General features: G+C 38.3%; 1 protein-coding gene across 1 annotated transcript in view; it reads right to left on the bottom strand.

The window, feature by feature from the left end:
- VAV3 (vav 3 guanine nucleotide exchange factor) overlaps window positions 1–18674 on the bottom strand; it is a 515438-nt gene that overhangs the window by 155211 nt on the left and 341553 nt on the right. Inside the window, exons 18-19 of the mRNA XM_006865984.1 lie at window positions 7930–7955; window positions 745–784 (exon numbers count right to left, since the gene is read on the bottom strand). Coding sequence (XP_006866046.1) covers window positions 745–784; window positions 7930–7955 — 66 coding nt within the window. The remainder of the gene's footprint in view (window positions 1–744; window positions 785–7929; window positions 7956–18674) is intronic.

The following is an 18674-nucleotide window of genomic DNA, read 5'->3' as shown; positions in this document are numbered from 1 at the left end:
CAACGACACTTAACACTATAAGATAGTATAGGCTGAGGATGAAGACAAGTGTTTTACCAGTGAAGAGAGTACCAAAGTTGTTTGGTTTATTCTCTCCCTGATTCCTTACAAAATGCTGGTTTTTGAATGCCATATCTTGCTGGTTGATTTCAATCCAGGTTTGTGGTTTGGGATGAAGCAGGGAGAAGGGTGTTGGATATGTTAGCATTAACTTGGCACCCTGAGGCTGTTCGGTAAGCAAATAACTAGCTCATTATGGAAAGACTGCTGTGCTGGTGGTTATTCATCACCTGACCTTGTCCTTGAAAATAATGCCAGGTGAGTGATTTACACATCAGGCTGCCAGCTCCTGATCACACATTTTATACCAATTGCAACAAAACACAACAATATGCTTGATCTTCTATAGCAACTACCCTGTACTTTCATGACCATTCGACTGAAGTTAAGACTTTCAGTGGCCCTATGTGGCAGCAGAATTGCCCTATAGAATTTTTAGGCAGTTCATCTTTACTGGAAAAGATCAACAGCTCTTTCTCTTGTAGACCTTCCGGGTGGGTTCAAACTACCAACCTTTCAGCTAATAGCTGAGTGCTTAACCACTGCATCACAAGGGATCCTTAACAAAAAAATGTTCCTTATCTGTTGAGCTCTACTATGTTACAGGCACAGTAGCAGGTTCTGGGATATCACGGAAAGCAAAAAATTATGCATAATACAGATAATGCATAATCTGAAATGTACCTGGATCCCGGGAGTTTTTTCGAAGTCCGTTGGTCCGTTTCTGTACAAAAAAGGAAAACAACAAAACAAAGAAGTGTTGGTATTTCCGCATTACCATATTGTATTACATTAATTCAAACATTTGGGAAGTCCAATGAATGCTCTATTTTCTCAAATTAAAAACCTAACTAAGTTAACTAAAGCATAGTTTTAAAGCCACACCTATATCTGATACAGTAGATATATATACACATAAATATAATGGAGTACTGGTGTGGTGCTACAGGATAAGCACTCAACCACAAAGTTAGTTTGAACTGAAAGGTGGGTGGTTCAGACTCACAAGCTGCTCCTCAAAAATCCTATGCTATGAGCATAATCTACTCAAATTTAACATAACTATATACACACACACACACACACACACACATATTGGATATAGACTCCGGGTGTGGTGATATAGGATCAACACTGGACTGCAAACCACAAGATAAGCATTTCTAACTCACAATTTGTTCCTGGGAAACCCCATATGGGATCGCTATGAGTCAGAACCAACTCGATGGCACTTAACAACAACATAGTGGACAGATAGTGGAGTCCTCGTGTGGTGCTATAGGATAAGAACTAGACTGCTAACCACAAGGTTGGCAGTTCAAACCCACCAGCACTCCTTGGAAAACAAGTTTTTTATTGTTGTTAGGTGCCATCAAGTTGGTACAGACTCATAGCAATCCTATGAACAACAGAATGAAACACTGCCCAGTCCTTTGCTGCTGCCACTGTGCTAATCTATCTCACTGAAGGTCTTTCTCTTTTTCTCTAACCATCCACTTTACCAAGCATGATGTCCTTCCCCAGGGACTGGTAATATGTCTGAAGTATGAGAGACAAAGTCTCACCATCCTGGCTTCCAAGGAGCACTCTGGCTGTACTTCTTCCAACACAGATTGGATATTCTTTTGGAAGTCGATGGCACTTTTAATATTCTCCTCCAATACCATGACTCAAATGAATCAATTCTTCTACTGTCTTCCTTATTCACCTTCCAACTTTCACACATATATGAGATTACTGAAAATACCATGGCTTGGGTCAGGGTTGGTATGACTTGGAACCGACTTGATGGCACTTATAAACAACATATTTAGTTGTTGTTGTTAACTGTCTTTGAGTCAGATCAGACTCACAGAGACCTGGAATAGGGTTTTTGAGGCTTTACATCTTTGCAGGAGCAGGAAGCTTGTCCCACAGGGCCACTACACTCACAGTATATAAATAAATATAAATATGGAGTCCTGGTGTTGTTAAACATCATCAAGTCAGTTCAACTCATAGAGACCCTTATAGGGTTTCTGAGGAGTGGCTGGTGGGTTTGAACCACTGACCTTCCAGGTTACAGTCCAGTGCTTCTCCTACAACACCACACACATACATAAAATTTAATCTTTTATCTTTCTAATAAGTTTTCCACTTGAGTTTCATTACAATCGATAAGTTATTGATATTTTTTAACACCCTGGAAAATAAATATCTTTTTATATCTCTGGGTATTATGATTCAAATTTTTCTTTCTTTTTTTAGGTCACAGTGACTATAGGAAATATGAGAACAAAGCCCAAGCATCCATTCTTGGTTGCAAATGCTCTTAGCAAAGGCTTATGAGCAATAGCCCCAAACTGACTTCCTAGAATGCTAACGCTGTCATTACTGGAGTCGAATAGAGACTAGAGAAGCTGCACAACCACAACACAAAGATTTCAAGCTCTGATTTCAGCAAACAGTGAAATGAGACTAAGGACTGCTTATGTCTGAATAGTTTACGAAACAAGACAGGAAGGCAGCTGGTGAACCATGAAAGTGAATTCTTATTATAAAGAAGGAATCTGTGGAAAAAAAATCCCATGTGGCAGAAATTTATAGAGGAGATACAGAACAAAAGAGATTTTAAATCTTGGAAAATGCTTGGTTAAATGTTCAATTTCACTAGTGTTTAATTTATCCGTACCTAATAACTATGGTAATCTCACAACTTAATAAGGGCTTGATTTTTACTTTTTATTATATAATTGGATGAAATGCTAAATCTATAACTACCATGTAATTTGGATTTTCACAAAAGCAAATTTCTTTTAAAGTATGTTGGGGTTCATGCCTGTATGGGGACACTCAGTTCCATTCATTGCACATGTGGCTTTCCTAAACACACATTTGTCTTGAATTGTTCCCAGGGTTCTTTCTGGTGTTTTCAGTCACACATTAAATGGGCAAAATGGGGCCTTGCAGACTTCCAAAAGGCCTCATGCCTTCATATGGCACTCAGTATTCTTAGGTGAAAGCACACAGAAGAAAAAAATCTTAAATGTAATTTTTGTTTTTACCCCACCTAGGATAAGCACCAGACTGCTAACTGCAAGGTTGGCAGTTCAAATCTACCAGCCACTCCTCGGAAATCCTATACAGGGTCACTATGAGTCAGAACTGACTTAAAGGCCTATAATCACAACAAAAACAACAACTTTTGAAATAGATTTATAAAAGATCAATGGTGGTGTTGTGTCATTGAGTCAGTTTCAACCCACAGCGACCCTATACAGGGTTTCCGAGCTTGTAAATCTTCATAGGACCAGAAAGCTATGTTGACCATGACTGACAAGTGTCCTGGAAAAACTACTAAAAAGCACTGTTTAAAGACAGTCAACTAACTTTAAATGTAAAAAAAAAAAAAAAAAAAGATGCTTGATTCATGGATTCAAAAGTAACTGTGAATTATGTTGAATTTAGGCAGCCCGGTTTAATTATTAAGAGTATGTATTCTAAAATCAAGATGGCCCAAGTTTAATTTCAGACTCTGCCACTTGGTACCTATTTGATCTTAAACAAAGTGATTAATGTCTTTGTGCCTCTGTTTTCTCATTTATAAAATCAACAGTACTATCAGCAATACCTAACTCACAGGGTTTGTGGTGAGATATTAACTTTATATGTTACTTAGAACGGTTCAGTTTTATTGTTGTTGCTGTTAAGTGCCGTCGAGTTAGTCCCGGCCCATAGGACCCAGTATTGTGTTTCCAAGGAACGGCTGGTGGCTTTGCACAGCCAATCTCATGGTTCAAGCTAACCTGTGATCCAGAGCATTAGCCTGCAGTGCTACAACAGGACGGGTTTTTATTAATGTCATGTTCCCGCAATCATTTTCAGGGCAAGTATGCCATGGATGCACATTACTCCAATATGAAATATTTCACTAGTATTTTCAATGTTTAAATTCACAAAAGTATAAAATATTCTTTCTGTTTTGTCCTACCACCTATATTCTAGAGTTTTCCTTCTGGAAAGTCACTGAAAATGAATGACCTTGAAAACAAAAAGTTATCTACAGGAAGGTTGGGCAGTTGAAAAACTATGATCAGGAGCAGTTAGGGAGAAAAACTTATAAAAATAAAGGGAAATCTCAGCTACTCAGACCATGTGCATTTTTGTTTCTGAGATTTATAAAACTTTTTTAAATACCTAAAATACTTGATATTATTGGAAAAATATCTTGGAAATGTTCATCAGAACACATCTAGAATAATTTTAAAATGCAAATTTCAATTGTCATTCTGTGATACCCTGTCTAACATACCTTACTCCTACCCCCATATTCTCAATAGTCTGGGTCAGAAGTGAACTTTTGTCACCAGCACAAAGAGGAGGGGAAGCCTATGGGCATATCTAGTTGCCACACCCTCTCCACCAGAGCTCTCACTCAGTTACCGCCTCACAAAATCCTGAGAACCACTTTTCAGACCCTTTCTGAATCTCCTTTGATCTATATCTGGGTGGAGGCTAATTTTATAAGCACTTCATAGTTATTTCTAGTTGTTTTGGCACCTATTACCTTATATATCTCTTATTAAAAAAAAAAAAAAAGACTGAAGAAACAAACAACGTTTATCATTCAAGAAACTCTCTCTTCCTACCTCTTTTGGTAAAAATCTCAATTTTTCTCCGTTGATTTTACCAAATTAAAAAAACGAGTAAAGTTTCATTGTCATATGAAAGTGGCAATATTTCCTGTACCTGTTTTAAAGGTAGGAAAATCTTGCAGAAGGAAATGAATTGAGCTAAACAGAGTCCTGGAGTCCTGGTGCAGTGCTGTGGGTTAATGGTCTGGACTGCAAAGTCGGTTTGAACCACAAGGTTTGCAGCTCACCACCCTATACAGGATCCTTATGGGTTGGAACTGATTTGACGGCACTTAACAACAACAAACAGTGGCATACTGGGCTACACGATGGGCTGCTAACCACAAGGTTGGCAGTTCAAACTCACCAGCTGTTCCACAGGAAAAAGATGAGACTTTCTGTTCCTGTAAAACTTCATAAACCCTATAAGGGGTTGTTATGAGTCAAAATCGACTTGATGGCAAAAAACAACTAACATACATAATAGTGAACTTGCTTTTTGGAGCCAGAGAGGGATCTAAAAGACCACTTCAGAATGGGATATGAGATGAGCATCCCAGGTATGGGGTAGAGACATGTATGGATTCTGTGATTATTGAAAATGAAAAATGAATCTACTTTGAAAATACTGTGTAAAACGAAAAATAAAAAATTTACAACATGGCGATTGAGAGGGAAGTAGGATAGAACTATAAATTGATTTGAAAAACAAAACAAAACAAATTGCTGTCTAGTCAATTTCAATTCCAACTCTTGGGGACCCCAAATGCATCAGAGAACTGTGCTTTGGGAATTTTCGTAACCACAATCTTCAGGAAGCGTATCTCCCAAGGTACCTCTGGGTAGTCTGCAATCACCAGCCTTTCAGTTAGTAGCAGTGCACTTAACTATTTGCACCACATAAGGACTCTAGAATCTGGTACACGGTTCTCAAAGAAAGAGGGTTCTCAAAGGAGGTAGGGCAGGGAGATAAAAAACAGATAGCATAAGAGGGCTTTTTACTTCTGGGATGACTCCTGAGCTTCAGGTAATCATTTTCGTAGGAGGGTGTTATTTCGTGAAAGATGCTTCCTAATATTCTTTTGCTATTGTTGTTGTTAAGTGCTGTCGAGTTGGTTCCAACTCATAGTGACCCAGTATAAGGTTTTCAAAGAGTGGCTGGTGAGTTTCAACTGCTGACCTTGCGGTTCAAACTGACCTTGTGGTACTGTGCTTATCCTACAGCACCACACCAGGACTCTTTTGCTATATACTCTTTTGCTATATCCCTCCCTTAAACAAAGCTAAAGTTTCCAAACAGTGAGGCCAGTATAAAAACTTACATAGTTATCCACCAGAATAAAGATGATTAATTATTAATTAAAAGTATATGTATTTGAGTAAAACATTGAGCATGCCACTAAAAATGATGATACAATGAAAAAAATCAATGTGAAGATTTTCCTAATAGGCTCAAATATAATTTTTAGAAGTTTAGTATAAAAATGCCTGTGAGAATTATTTAATATCACGTGAAAATTATTAACCCCTTCTTTTCAGCACACTTTTCCTTCTGTAAATATACCCACTTCACATTACTTAATTAAAGTAAAGCAAAACCATTTGCTTTACAGTATATAGCTAACAGGATAAATGTTAAGTTACACTAAGTTAAAGTTCAGAGCTCTACAAGGAAATCAGTCTCAATAATTTAATAACAGTGTGAGAGAGTAAGGGAATTAAGACTGCGTTCCAAAATCCTCACTGGCACTGCTGGAAGAATCCTTTACAGCTCTGATGAAAAATCTTTCTTGTCAACTAAACACTAAAAACAAACACATTAGGTTAATATATTTTAGCCTGAAAAGAAATCGAGTGGCCTACTTTTTGAATATTATTATATGAAGGGGCTTCAAAAAGTTTCTAGAAAAATTGAATGAAAAGACAACAGATTTTTTCCCATGAACTTTTTGAAACCCCTTCCTATGAACCTGTTATGCATTCTTTGATGCACATTTTTGAATCAAAAGTGCCTATAATATGAGCTTCCTCATATTGTACTTTTGATACTCCTTTAAGTCCATAGGCAAAAAAGTAGAAACAAATGTTTGTTATCCGGCCTCTTGCCTTTTCCTTTTTTGAACCTATTATATAAATGCTAATTTAAGACATAGATGTGGGATAACTGGACTGAAAGGTCAGTTTGAACTGCAAGATTGAAGGTTCAAATTCACCAGCCGCTCCTTGGAAACTCTATACAAGGGTCATTATGAGTCCAAACCAACTGAATGACATTTCACAACAACAACATTTATTATTATACTACTAACTTAAAGAGACATAATTACTACATGTTCAAATAATTTTGGTATATATTTTTTGCCATACTTTCATCCAAACATTTTCAGTTATTATGCTTTTAGTTTACCTCACTAATCATACCTATTTTACATTTTAATTTTTCCTGTTTTATTGTTGTAGTTATTGCTGATGTTGTTCTGTCAACATACTACTTTGGGAATCAGGAGAAAAATGTGTTATTTTTGATTGAAGACCAAGGCAATGATTATCTGGAAGCTGCCATATTTTTCACTCTTTTGTGCTCTTTTTCAAACAACTTTATTCTGACATGTTGACAAAAATCCATACTTCTAAGCCATTAGGAATTAGACTCTATGTTAAACCAAAGGGAAATGTTATCAGAAGTTGACTTGATTATGATGTGATAAATTTGTGCTCAAACAGAAAACTACTAAAAACAGAGACCCACAACACCATAAGGTTATTTTCAATATTTTCAATATTGGCAAAGGTTGGGCAGCAACATGACATTTCATGACAGAGGACACGTCTACCGTCTCCATGGGCTGAGGGCCATCTTTTCCTTCTGTACTAGCAGAATTAATGTGATCTATGCCTTCAAGTGCATTCAACTTTATAAATCTCAGGGTTTTATGGAATTCCATAGCAGGCTACCAGGAAAATGTATCTCCATATTAGTAGCATAGTATTGCTATAACATCTGTTTGTAATTTACCTAAATGAGTAAGTATTTAAGATTCTGAAGTGTTCCCATTTCGTCTTAGACTACATGTTACCTTTTTCCCTCTAGTTCCCGTGAATTAACTTATGCATTTCATTCCCAAGCACTTGCCTGCTCACTCTTTTCATGTAAAAATACACATTTCACATTTTAAAAGCATAAGCCTGCTAAAGTTAGCAAACAACCTGAAATGCAAAAAATTGATATATTAATAATTTTAAATGTTAATCTTACCTCAGGTGGTTTGAGCGTCCCTTGTTCTGAAACAAATGTAAAAATTGGCATTGTCAATGTAAAGTAATTTTGTTTGGTTAGCAACCTTAGCTTGTTCTCTGCAGCGTGGTAAAACACTACTGCTTTGTTTTCCTAACTGATACCAGTAATATATTTTCCAGGGTCCCTCAGGCTGGGCTAGTTTTTGTTTTGCAACCCAGGTTCTCTTACCTTATTGGCTTGTCAGGAAAGTGACTCACAGTTGTAAATGACTTACTTCTAGTTATGCTTAACTTTTTCAATTGCTTATTAAGCAATGTCAGTTCAACCACATAAAGCTTCTTAAAACAGAGGCTTGCACAAAATTAATATGCATGAGAAAAACGCGCTAAGCTACAAAGGTACTGCATTGAGTGTTTATAACAACTACAAATTTAACACAGTACAATTTTGCATATGTGGCTTCGTTTTGTTGTTTTTTTTTTTTTAGTCACCATGTTGTTGTTGTTAAGCGCTGTCTAGTCGGTTCTGACTCAAAGCAACCCTGTAGAGGGTTTCCGAGGAGTAAATGGTGGGTTTCAACCGTCAACCTTGTGGTTAGCAATATCCTGCTTATCCTACAGTGCCGCACCAGGACTGTATAACTTCTATTTATAATTTTGAGGTAAATGCAGCTTGATTTAAAGATAGAATTTAAAAATTGCAGTAGGATTTGATGCTGATAATTTTCCTTCCAATCTTAGTTTAATTCAAAACCAAACCCAACCCATTGTCTTTAGTTGATTCTGACTCATAAGACAAAAATACAACTGTCCCATGGAGTTGCCAAGGCTGTAACCTTTACAGAAGCAGACTGCCACATCTTTCTCCCATGGAGTGACTGGTGGGTTTGAACTGCTTACCTATCAGCAGCCAAGTGCTTTAGCCACTGTGCCACCAGGACTCCATCGTTAACCAGTCTATAAATAGGAGAACTAATCCTCCACTGCTAAAAATGACTAGCAGTTATAAAGGGTCCTGAGACCATCAGATGAGTTATGTGGAAGGAGGACACAGGAATACACATGGCACACAGAAAACTGCTGGGTGGTGTTTTTACTTCCTTTCTCCAAACCCAGGAGAGTCTATACATGTTCTAACATCTCCAGACTATGAGGAAAGATACCTCATTACTTTGAGCCTATGCCCAGACTTTTCCCATCCAACATGTTCTTCTAAATAAGAATCTGAGAACAAAAGAAAAAACTGAAAGAGACAACAGGAGAGAAAAGGCAGTCCTACATTATAGTTCTGTAGGATGTTCTTTAAGGGGGTCTAACAAACCCCACAAAGAAGCCCCACAGCTAGAGGTCAAGGGGAAAACTCCTACCAGGACATCTTACCAGCTGCCACAGAATGCTTTCTTTACAGAGGAAAACTGCCTAAGGCATATATTAAGAGGCAATTTTATTTTTTCCTCCAGATTTTTTTTCTTCTTCTTCTTCTTCTTTTAAGAGACTGCTGTAGCTGTGGGCTGTCAAGTTGGTTCCAGCTCAAAGTCACCCTGTATAAGATTTCCAAGAGTGGCTGGTGAGTTAGAACAGCTGACCTCTGTGCTTAGCAATCCTGTGTTTATCCTACAGCATCACACCAGAACTATTCCTGATTGATGGAAATGGAGAATCCAATAGACAGAAAGTCACCTTTCTGGAGAAAATCTATGTCTGTGCCTTTGTCCATTTCATGCTCGATCATCCTGGCTTTCAGGGATGACTACCTTCTACAAAGCCCTTCTGTCAGGCTTGAGTTTGCCTTTACATTTGTCCTATTCCAGAATAGAACATTATTTCTCTTCTTTTCCTCTCCACTAGAAACATAAGATGTTCCAGAATAGATTGTCTATAAGCAGCAACTATCACAGGATGCTCCAGCACTGCCATCTGGGTGCCCCTTTGAAAGAGGAGATCATGGTTTCTGACGGGGTCATTCTGCCACATAGTGACTTGCAACTTCTTCTTCAGGTTTGGAAAGATGGTATATAAAAGCACCACTGGGTACCAACTGACTGGATACTATGCATGGACTGAGAACCTAGGCTAGGCAAGTGTGGATTTTGCAGAGGGCAGCTGTGATTCCTGTTTCACTGGTTTGGCCAGAAAGACCTGAATGCATATGCCCAGCAGAGCTCTAAACTACTTTCTTTTCCTTCTGGTGATTTAGAGAAAAAGCCTAAACTGGCAATCAGAAACTGCAGAAAGGACCAAGCAGGAGAGGATTTGAAACAATAAGGGAATATTTCATATTTCCATACAACCTCCAAAATGAGGAAACCTCAGTGTCCACCTCCCGCACCCCCCAGTTGTGGGTTCAGTATTCATGCAATTAGTGTGCACATTTAACTTCAATCCAAAAGTTTCATTTTATTTCTCTGAACTTCGTCCTCTATTCTTTGCTTAGAAGTGTTTTTATGTCCTTGTGAAGTCGGTATTTTACGATATGCTTTCAGTGTGCACGTTTTTGTTTTGTTTTTGTTTTTTCTTTTCTGTAAACCCCATGCTAAAAAACAATGCAGCATCAGTTTACATTTTGCTGCAGAAGCACTGTCTCAGTGCCCTCAGGAAGAGATGATGGTATCCAAGAGTCATCTTGCCATGTAGTCACTTACAACTTCTTGCCCAAGGAACAGACTTTGAAATAAAAGACCAAGAATCTTACACACATTTTAGATTGTATTGTATTGGGTTTGGCTGCTGGTTGATCAGCTTCCAAAATGAGACGAACTCAAGAGGGAATGAAGACAAGAAGAGGCACAGATGAGATAGGTACAAAATGAAGAACAAACTAGAAACAGCAGACAAAATTATCCAACTCTTTCCACATTTCTTTCCCTTCTCTTTTGTCTTCTGCTTCCTTTCTTTTGTGTTTCATCAAAATAATCAGCTTTTCTTATAATTCCATATAGATACACCTGTTGTTGTTATTAAGTGCCGTCAAGTTGGTTCCGACTCATAGTGACCCTTGTACAGGGTTTCCTAGGAGTAGCTGGTGAGTCTGCACCACTGTTCTTGTGGTTCACACCGACCCTGTGGTAGAGTATCCTACAGTGCCACATACACACCTGACAACAACAATAACATCAAAAGGTAATCTACACATAGCCCCCTCTGTGTAACCCAGACATAAAAAAAACAGTAATTGAAAATGGGGTTCATACAGGATACAAGGTCACCAGTCCTTAAGTGGGGTCAATACTTCCCTACCTTTACTCCCTGTTCTCATTATCTCTCCATAAACTACATCAACCCAAACCTTCCCCTTCTAGCCACCTAACCCAAGGCAGAGGCCCATTTCCTCCTTAAACTTTTCATAGAGCAATTAGCAATCTTATCAGCTCATGTTGGGTGGACCATATTAAGAGTTGTTGTTAAATGTTGTCTAGTCAGTCCTGACTCATAGAGACCCTGTATAGGATTTCTCAGGAGTGGATGGTGAGTTTGAACTGTGGAGCTTGTAGTTCAAACTGACCTTGAGGTAGAGTGATAATCCTATGGTATATGGCTTTTTATTTAGTCATATATATATGTGTGTGTGTGTGTGTGTGTGTGTATTTAGTCATATTTTATTTAGCTTTTTATTCAATCATATCTCAAAGTCAGGTTTTAGCAATTTTCTGAAAATAGAGAAAAAGCTAAAGGAGTAGACATAACAGAATCTGCTCTGAGTTCAGAAATTCTTAGCTAGGTTCATCTATTTATACTTTTGTGCTTGCTACAGTGGCCATACAATTAAAGGGAGAGACTCCTATCCAGAAATAACCTAAGTCCTTATAACCCTATTAATACAATGGCTTGTTAACTTCTACTAACATAATATTAATGAGAGAGAGGAAACCCCAACTACAATGCCATTTCAAGATGAAAATGTATGAAAAAAAGGTCCATTCTCTCTGGAAAGAAAGGAATAAGAGACTTGTTCAATGGAGTGTTCTATTAAAAAGGTGCTCTTAAGTTTGAAGTTTGAAACCTCATCCCTTACATCCCAATTAAAACCTCAACTTTGTATGTACCCAAAATTACTAGGGTGGACAATTGAATCTCTAGAAATCCCTTTTCATCTCACAGTTCTAGCTCCTACATCACAGCTGGTTATCATCAAATCTACTTTGGCTGAATTCTGACCAAGATCTGATGAAAAAGTCTACTTCTCTCTCATTTTCTCTCTTTCTTTTACTCCTGGGAATTTTCTTAGACTAGTAATTCAATTCTTTAAGTTTCCGAAAGTTCTTAATCCTCGACTTGTCATTACCCTGTAACCTATTCCTCAAACTCCTATTGATCAAACTATAAAATGTTCATACCCTTTCAAGAACCTTTCTAGATGGTGACTCATAGGCCCTCAAGGGGTTTATACCTTGCATTCTTTCATCATGTCCCAACCAGTTTAATGTAATTCAGAGAAGTAATGCTACTGAGATGCTTGGAATCTTTGCAGAACTCCATCTTGCATGCCAGCACAGGGCTCTGTGTGTGTATTTGTGTAAGAGAAATGATTTTTACCTCGGCTTGGGACTCATATTGTATAATTCATTTGTTTAAATATAAAATTCAAGTCTATTATTATTTATTTTTCCAATACAAGTGGCTTTCAATTTCATACATTATTACACAATTTGCTTTGTCTCTTATCTGAAGTTCTATTTCTTAAGCTTAAATAAATTAATGTCTAGTAAGATCATTTGCCTCAAAAGGGGCCACAGAACAGTAATGATCTGTAAAGTTTCTGAAGGTGCCTTGTCATTAAGACTTACATGTTAATTATCTGAAACATTAAAATTAAAATACGTTTGTATTAATCACATTTCAGAGGAAATTACACAAATTTCATATTGACCTCACAGATCTATAGCATTAGTTTGCATAAATATCTAAAGCAATACTTTGCATAAATCAGAAACCATAAATAACACTAAAAAGACACTTTGATTTCAAATTTTTTCAGGATGTCTAACAGCAATTGAATAATATAATAGTTTCCAGTATACTTTAATCATTATTAGTATACCATCAAACTGATGGAAAAAGGGGCTGCCTTTTATATAGTTCCAACTCACAGGATTAATCAGACTTTTTTCTACTAGTGTTCCTACTACTGGATTTTACTACTGGATATAACTAGTCTAAATAGAAGAACTACTCTTTACTCTTGCTTATAAAATTGTCTTGATAAGTTAAAAAAGGGTACTACCTTATAGAAAAGATTTTAAAACATATTAAGAGGATCAAAGTCATTAAAAAAAATTAACGATGAAGCCTTTCTTCAAATAAAAGCAACATGACAAAATACCTAGTGGTATACTGCTGAAATAAATTGACAGTTTAAAAGTTAATTCCCTTAGTGGCAAGGTGGGTTACACATTGGGCTGCTAAGCACAAGACAAAGTCAGCAGTTTGAATCCATCAGCCGCTCGACGGAAAAAAAGAGGAGACTTTCTGTTCCGGTAAAGATTTATAGCCTTGAAAATCCTACATAGGGTCACTGTGAATCGTAGTGGACTTAATGGCACGGGTTTGGTTTTAGGTTTGTAGTATGGTGCTTCTGGATAAGCACCCGACCAAAAATTCATCTGAACCGCTAGGATGGCTGTTAAAACTCAGCAGCACTCCCCCCCACCCCCCACCCCCCCAAAAAAAATTAAAAACAAACAAAAAAACTCAGCAGCCCCTTCTCGGAAACCCTACACATAGTTACTATGAGTCAGAATCTACTAGACAGCACCTAACAACAGCAATAACAATGCTATAAATAAAAGGAACCCATTTCACACACCAATTCTGGGTGCAATTCTAAGTAGCACTGTTTCAGCTCGAAATCACTAGAATACCAAGACAAGTTTGTTCCAATTAGGGGTGGCAAGAGAAACAGCAAGGTGGTGCTACAGGATAAGCACTAGACTGCTAACCACAAGACTAAGGTTCAAGCCCACCAGTGACTACAGAAAGAAGCTGAGACTGTTTGTTCCCATAAAGGATTACAATATTGGAAACCCTATGTCGGCTCACTGTGAGTATGAATGGACTCAACGGGCAGTGGGTTTGGTTAGGTTTGGATTATAGAAGCAGTAAGGAGTCCTAATGGTGAGGTGGCTAAAGTACTTGACTAAAAGGTCAGCATTTCAAATCTACCAGCTGCTCCATGGAAGACTGGCAGTCTGCTTTGTAAACATTACAGGCTTGGAAACCCTATAGAGCAGTTCTACTCTGTCCTGTAGAATTGCTAGGAGAAGGAACTGACTCAGTGGCACCGGATTTTTACAGCAGCAGCAGGAACAGCAGCTGGCCTAGATAAAAGAGCGATTACACAGTTAAGCAAATGGGGATCTGCTTTGGTTAAATATTAGAGCAGCTGAGGCATGCATTCCCACTAAATAAAAAGATGCATTAAACCAAACTCATCTGTTCCAGCAATGTTTGCCTTCCGATGTTCCTCTCTTTGTTTAAACTGAGAGGATGTATTGATCACTGTTAGGGTAAGAAAGAAACCAAAGGGGCTTAGCCATGTATTGTTGTTGCTGGTTGCCATCTATCTACTCAATGCTGACTCATGGTGACCCAGTGTTGAGTACAGAGTAGAACAATTCCACATAATAAAAGTAGAAAAACACAAATGTCCCTGTTTCTGAAGTCAGGCATTAGACCTTCACAGTGGTGTACTGTGAGAAAGAAAAGGCGCCCTAGAATTACATCAGCCTTGCAGTGACTTGTTGAGAGAGTCTCGTATAATGGAGTGCATACCTATTCATTATTAAGGTTGGAAAGTTTTGGCAGCACACTTCAGAGCCCGTGTACGTGTTGATCACTGAGGTTGCCATGGAGAATGTGAAGGAGTCAACTCAAGTTCAATGAAAAAGGGAGAGTGGAGCTGCCTGCCCTTTATAGCCATGCAAATCCTTAAATGTTGAGACATAAACACCCAGCCTTCAAACTTGTCTCCAAGGGACATAGTTTGTCTTATGACTATCAAAAACAAACATTTAAGACACCTTTTTTTTCCCATACTTCAAATGCACATGACTATCTGCAATAGCTACATATTAAAAAAAAAAAAAATTACTTCCTTCATTCAGAAATGCATTGCATTTTTGCCAAGTAATTTTGATTTCCAGGGTAAATGAAGACTAGACCAATTTTAAGGGATACAGAGCATGAAATACAAAAGGTTACTGAACACAGGGAAGACAACTGCCAAAGAAGGCTTAACTTCCAAAGAAAGAAGTCCCTAGGAACAACTTAAAATGCTTAATGATTAGTATTTAGTGATATCCTGTAGCACCATTAAGGATTGTATTGGGGCTGAAATATTCCTTTTGGGGAGGAAAGAATAACACCGTGATATTAATTAAGTACCCTACTTTGAACTTGGATGTGAAGGAAAGTTTCAAGGAGAATGGTTAAGAATGTCAAATGATAGAGAAAGAGAAGTAAGGCAAGACTTGAAATGCGATGGCCAAGGGATGTGGCAATTAAGCGAGAGAATGGAAGATCCTCTAGCCTTCATTTAGCCCCGTGGATTACTCTGTCATTTTGTATAACTAGCACCTCTTTTCTATCTGATCATTTCCTCATCTGTACATATGTCATATGTTGAATGAAAATGGATGGCACGTTCACATGTTTAGAATTTCCTTCTATCTCACCTTTGTAACAGATTAGCTATTTCTATTAGCCACAGCCTTCTGGACCACAGTGCACTCACAATGGCACCGAGCCATTCAGAATCTCTTTTTGTCTCTTAAGAACATAGATCATTTGTATGAAGCATTGGAGCTGTAAAGCTGTTAAATAGGGGTCAATCCCAAACTACCTTTGATGTATTGTTATAGGAGAATCTGGACTATGTAAGCATTTAATTTTGCTTTAAGTCAATACTTCTAACTAGTTTTAAATTGGACAAATTGGGATGACCCCATGCCCAGCCCCACCCCCAAACAACAATATTTTGTTGCTGTTGTTGCTGTGGAGTCAATTCTGACTCATGACAAACCTATGTACATCCAAGTAGAACTGTGCTCCATAGGGTTTTCAGTGGCTGTGACTTTTCAGAAGTAGATTGCCAGGTCTTTCTTCCAAGGCACTTCTACGTGGATTCAAATTGCAAACTTTTCCATTGATAGCCAGGCATTTAATCATATATGGTACCTAGGGACATCTTTCAAATTCAAGTTCTCATGAAATATAGTCCTTTACATTATCATGGAATTCTGGTGTGGTGCTGTAAGATAAGCACTAGACTGCTAACAGCAAGGTCGGTGGTTCAAACCCATCAGAGTCTCCTAGGAAACCCTATACAGGGTCACTATGAGTCAGAACCAACTCAACAGCACTTAACAACAATGACATATCTCATACACTCTTCCATATAAAAACCCAAGTAAACAGTCTCTAATATGTGTTGTCCTTTCTCTTCCCTTCCCCCACAGACACATGTTTCCATATTCCATATCAGCCATGGAAAACTACATTGCTGGAAACTAAAAATGACCAAACAGAGGGCCACATAAGTCAAAATTGAGATTCCCTGTAGGTCAAGAAACAGCCCCTAAAGTGCACCTTGCCCATGTTCTGAAACTCATAGTGATTTTACTACATTGACAGTCTGTGCTCACACCAATACAGGAAGGGGCGAGTTTAGGGGAAGGAAGGCATGATTTCCATCTTCAGAGGGCAGTGGTTTGGGAAGTGACAGGGAGAAAGCTGTTGGCTGAGCTCTGACAGTGATTTCTCTTTACACTGAAGACAGCATCCCTTTAATTTTAGAGACCACTCAGCAAAGGCTGCTCTGAAGCCAAAAAGGGAAGTCTCCTGATGAACTGAGAATTTAATATCATTGATTCCTTAGAAAGGACAAAAAGAGAGGAGAGAGAAAGAAAAAAGAGCCAGATGTGCAAACAAAAAGAAAATGGAACTCAACATAAGGAATGCAAAACAGAGGGAGCCCAAAGAGCGAGGGGATGTACTCAGGACTCCCAAGTACAGATTTCCCCAAAGTTAAAAAAAATAATTCTCTCCTGCTTTGTAAGGAATTCTGTAACAAAGTTTACATTCAGAATGGTGCACCTTTTATGAATGATATCTATGTAAGTATTCTTACTATTCTTAGTTACGCTATTTTCATATGTTTATGACCCAGATTCTTCAATTGAGTGGTTTAAGTCCCTCTAACTCTGAGAGATTTCATGGCTTGACACCAGGGTAGATAGCAAGCAAAGTTCCCAGGGAAGCCTGTTTTTCTCGCAGCACAACAAAACATATAGACCTACAAACATTTGGTGGTGGTTGTTATTGTTAAGTGCTTTTGAGTCAGTTCTGACTCGTAGTGACCCTGAATAGGGTTTCCAAGGAGCAACTGGTGAATTTGAACTGCTGACCTCAAGGTTCAACTCGACCTTTCAGTTCAGTGCATTATCCCACAGTGGCATTTGGGAGTTACCACTTGATTTAAATTCAAAAGCATTTTTGCCTAAAAAAACTATTTGAGGGTCTCTCTGTTCCACATAGAAAATCAAGTACTTGATTATTTATGGATTGGGCACTGTGAAGTTGGCACATTTGGAACATATTATCAGAGCTAAGTTCCAGGACTGGTAGCATAGCCTAGTGGTTAAAAACAAACCCTGGAGTTAGACACACTGGATTTGAATCCTGGCTTTGTCCTTAGAGATTGAGAAACCTTAGACAAATAACTTATTTATCTGTGCCTTTTTTCTCCTCATTTATCATACAGATAATAACAATGACCAATATCATTAATCTGATAAGATTAAGGAAGTGTTGAAGTACTTAAAACAATAACTGATACTATTAAGGATTTGGTAAATAAAAGACAATTTTAAAAATAGGATGTTGTAGATAAAACAAGATGGTGGATCAGGTAGCAGTGCAGTGAGGAGCTCCATCAGCAATAACACAGAATACAGGACCAAGCAGGCTCAGGGGGTGGTGCCAGAACCCTGAACCACATATAAAGGAATATTTAGAAGGTTGGAAAGCTTACAGCTAGGGGAATTTGTAGTAGAAGCAAGAAATCCACTGCTTTCTAATTCAAGACACTCAGCCACTCCTGGAGCTGCTCAAGCAGGAGAAGGATCAGAGCAGGCATGGACACCTGACAGATCCATAGAGATAAAGGTGTGGACATTCTTTTTTTGTGTGTTCACTGGTCTCTTGCTGGCTGCACACGTCCATTCTGGTGACTAGAAGGGGTGCCTGAGCAAGTGGACACCCCACCCCCACCCACAGAGAGTTCTACTACGCATGTGCACAGATCTCCTCAAAATTTAAAGGGACAGTTTCCACTTAAAACCAAATGGCAGCGCAAAACAGCCACAGCCAGCCCTGAACTGTCTATCACTAGGAAAAATGCCTGAACGGGGATTGTGGAGCAGAACAGGCAGACTTAAAAAGGAAATAGGCTAAAAATTAAATCCTGAGTTATGTCACAACAACCAACAGTGGCATCTTGAAATTTCTAAGGAAGAAAAGTGAAAAGGGAAGCCCATCTCCTGATCATATCTTCCTGGAAGCAATCAGAAAGCATAAAAAATACCAAAATATGCACCCATCTAAGTATTAAAGCCACAGATAACTCCTGAATATGCCCAAAAGCCAGAAACAGATGACCATATCCAGCATATATCCAGAAATGAGATAAAGTGACTGAGGCAAATGAGCTGGAAGTAGACCTACACTCCATACTGGAAGATGGGCAGGCTTTGGAAATGCCTGAGAAGG

This window comes from Chrysochloris asiatica, unplaced genomic scaffold (assembly GCF_000296735.1).
Source record: "Chrysochloris asiatica unplaced genomic scaffold, ChrAsi1.0 scaffold00085, whole genome shotgun sequence".
Lineage (NCBI taxonomy): Eukaryota > Metazoa > Chordata > Mammalia > Afrosoricida > Chrysochloridae > Chrysochloris > Chrysochloris asiatica.
The sequence above is the reverse complement of the archived record's forward strand: the minus strand, read 5'-3'. Positions and strand labels throughout refer to the sequence as shown.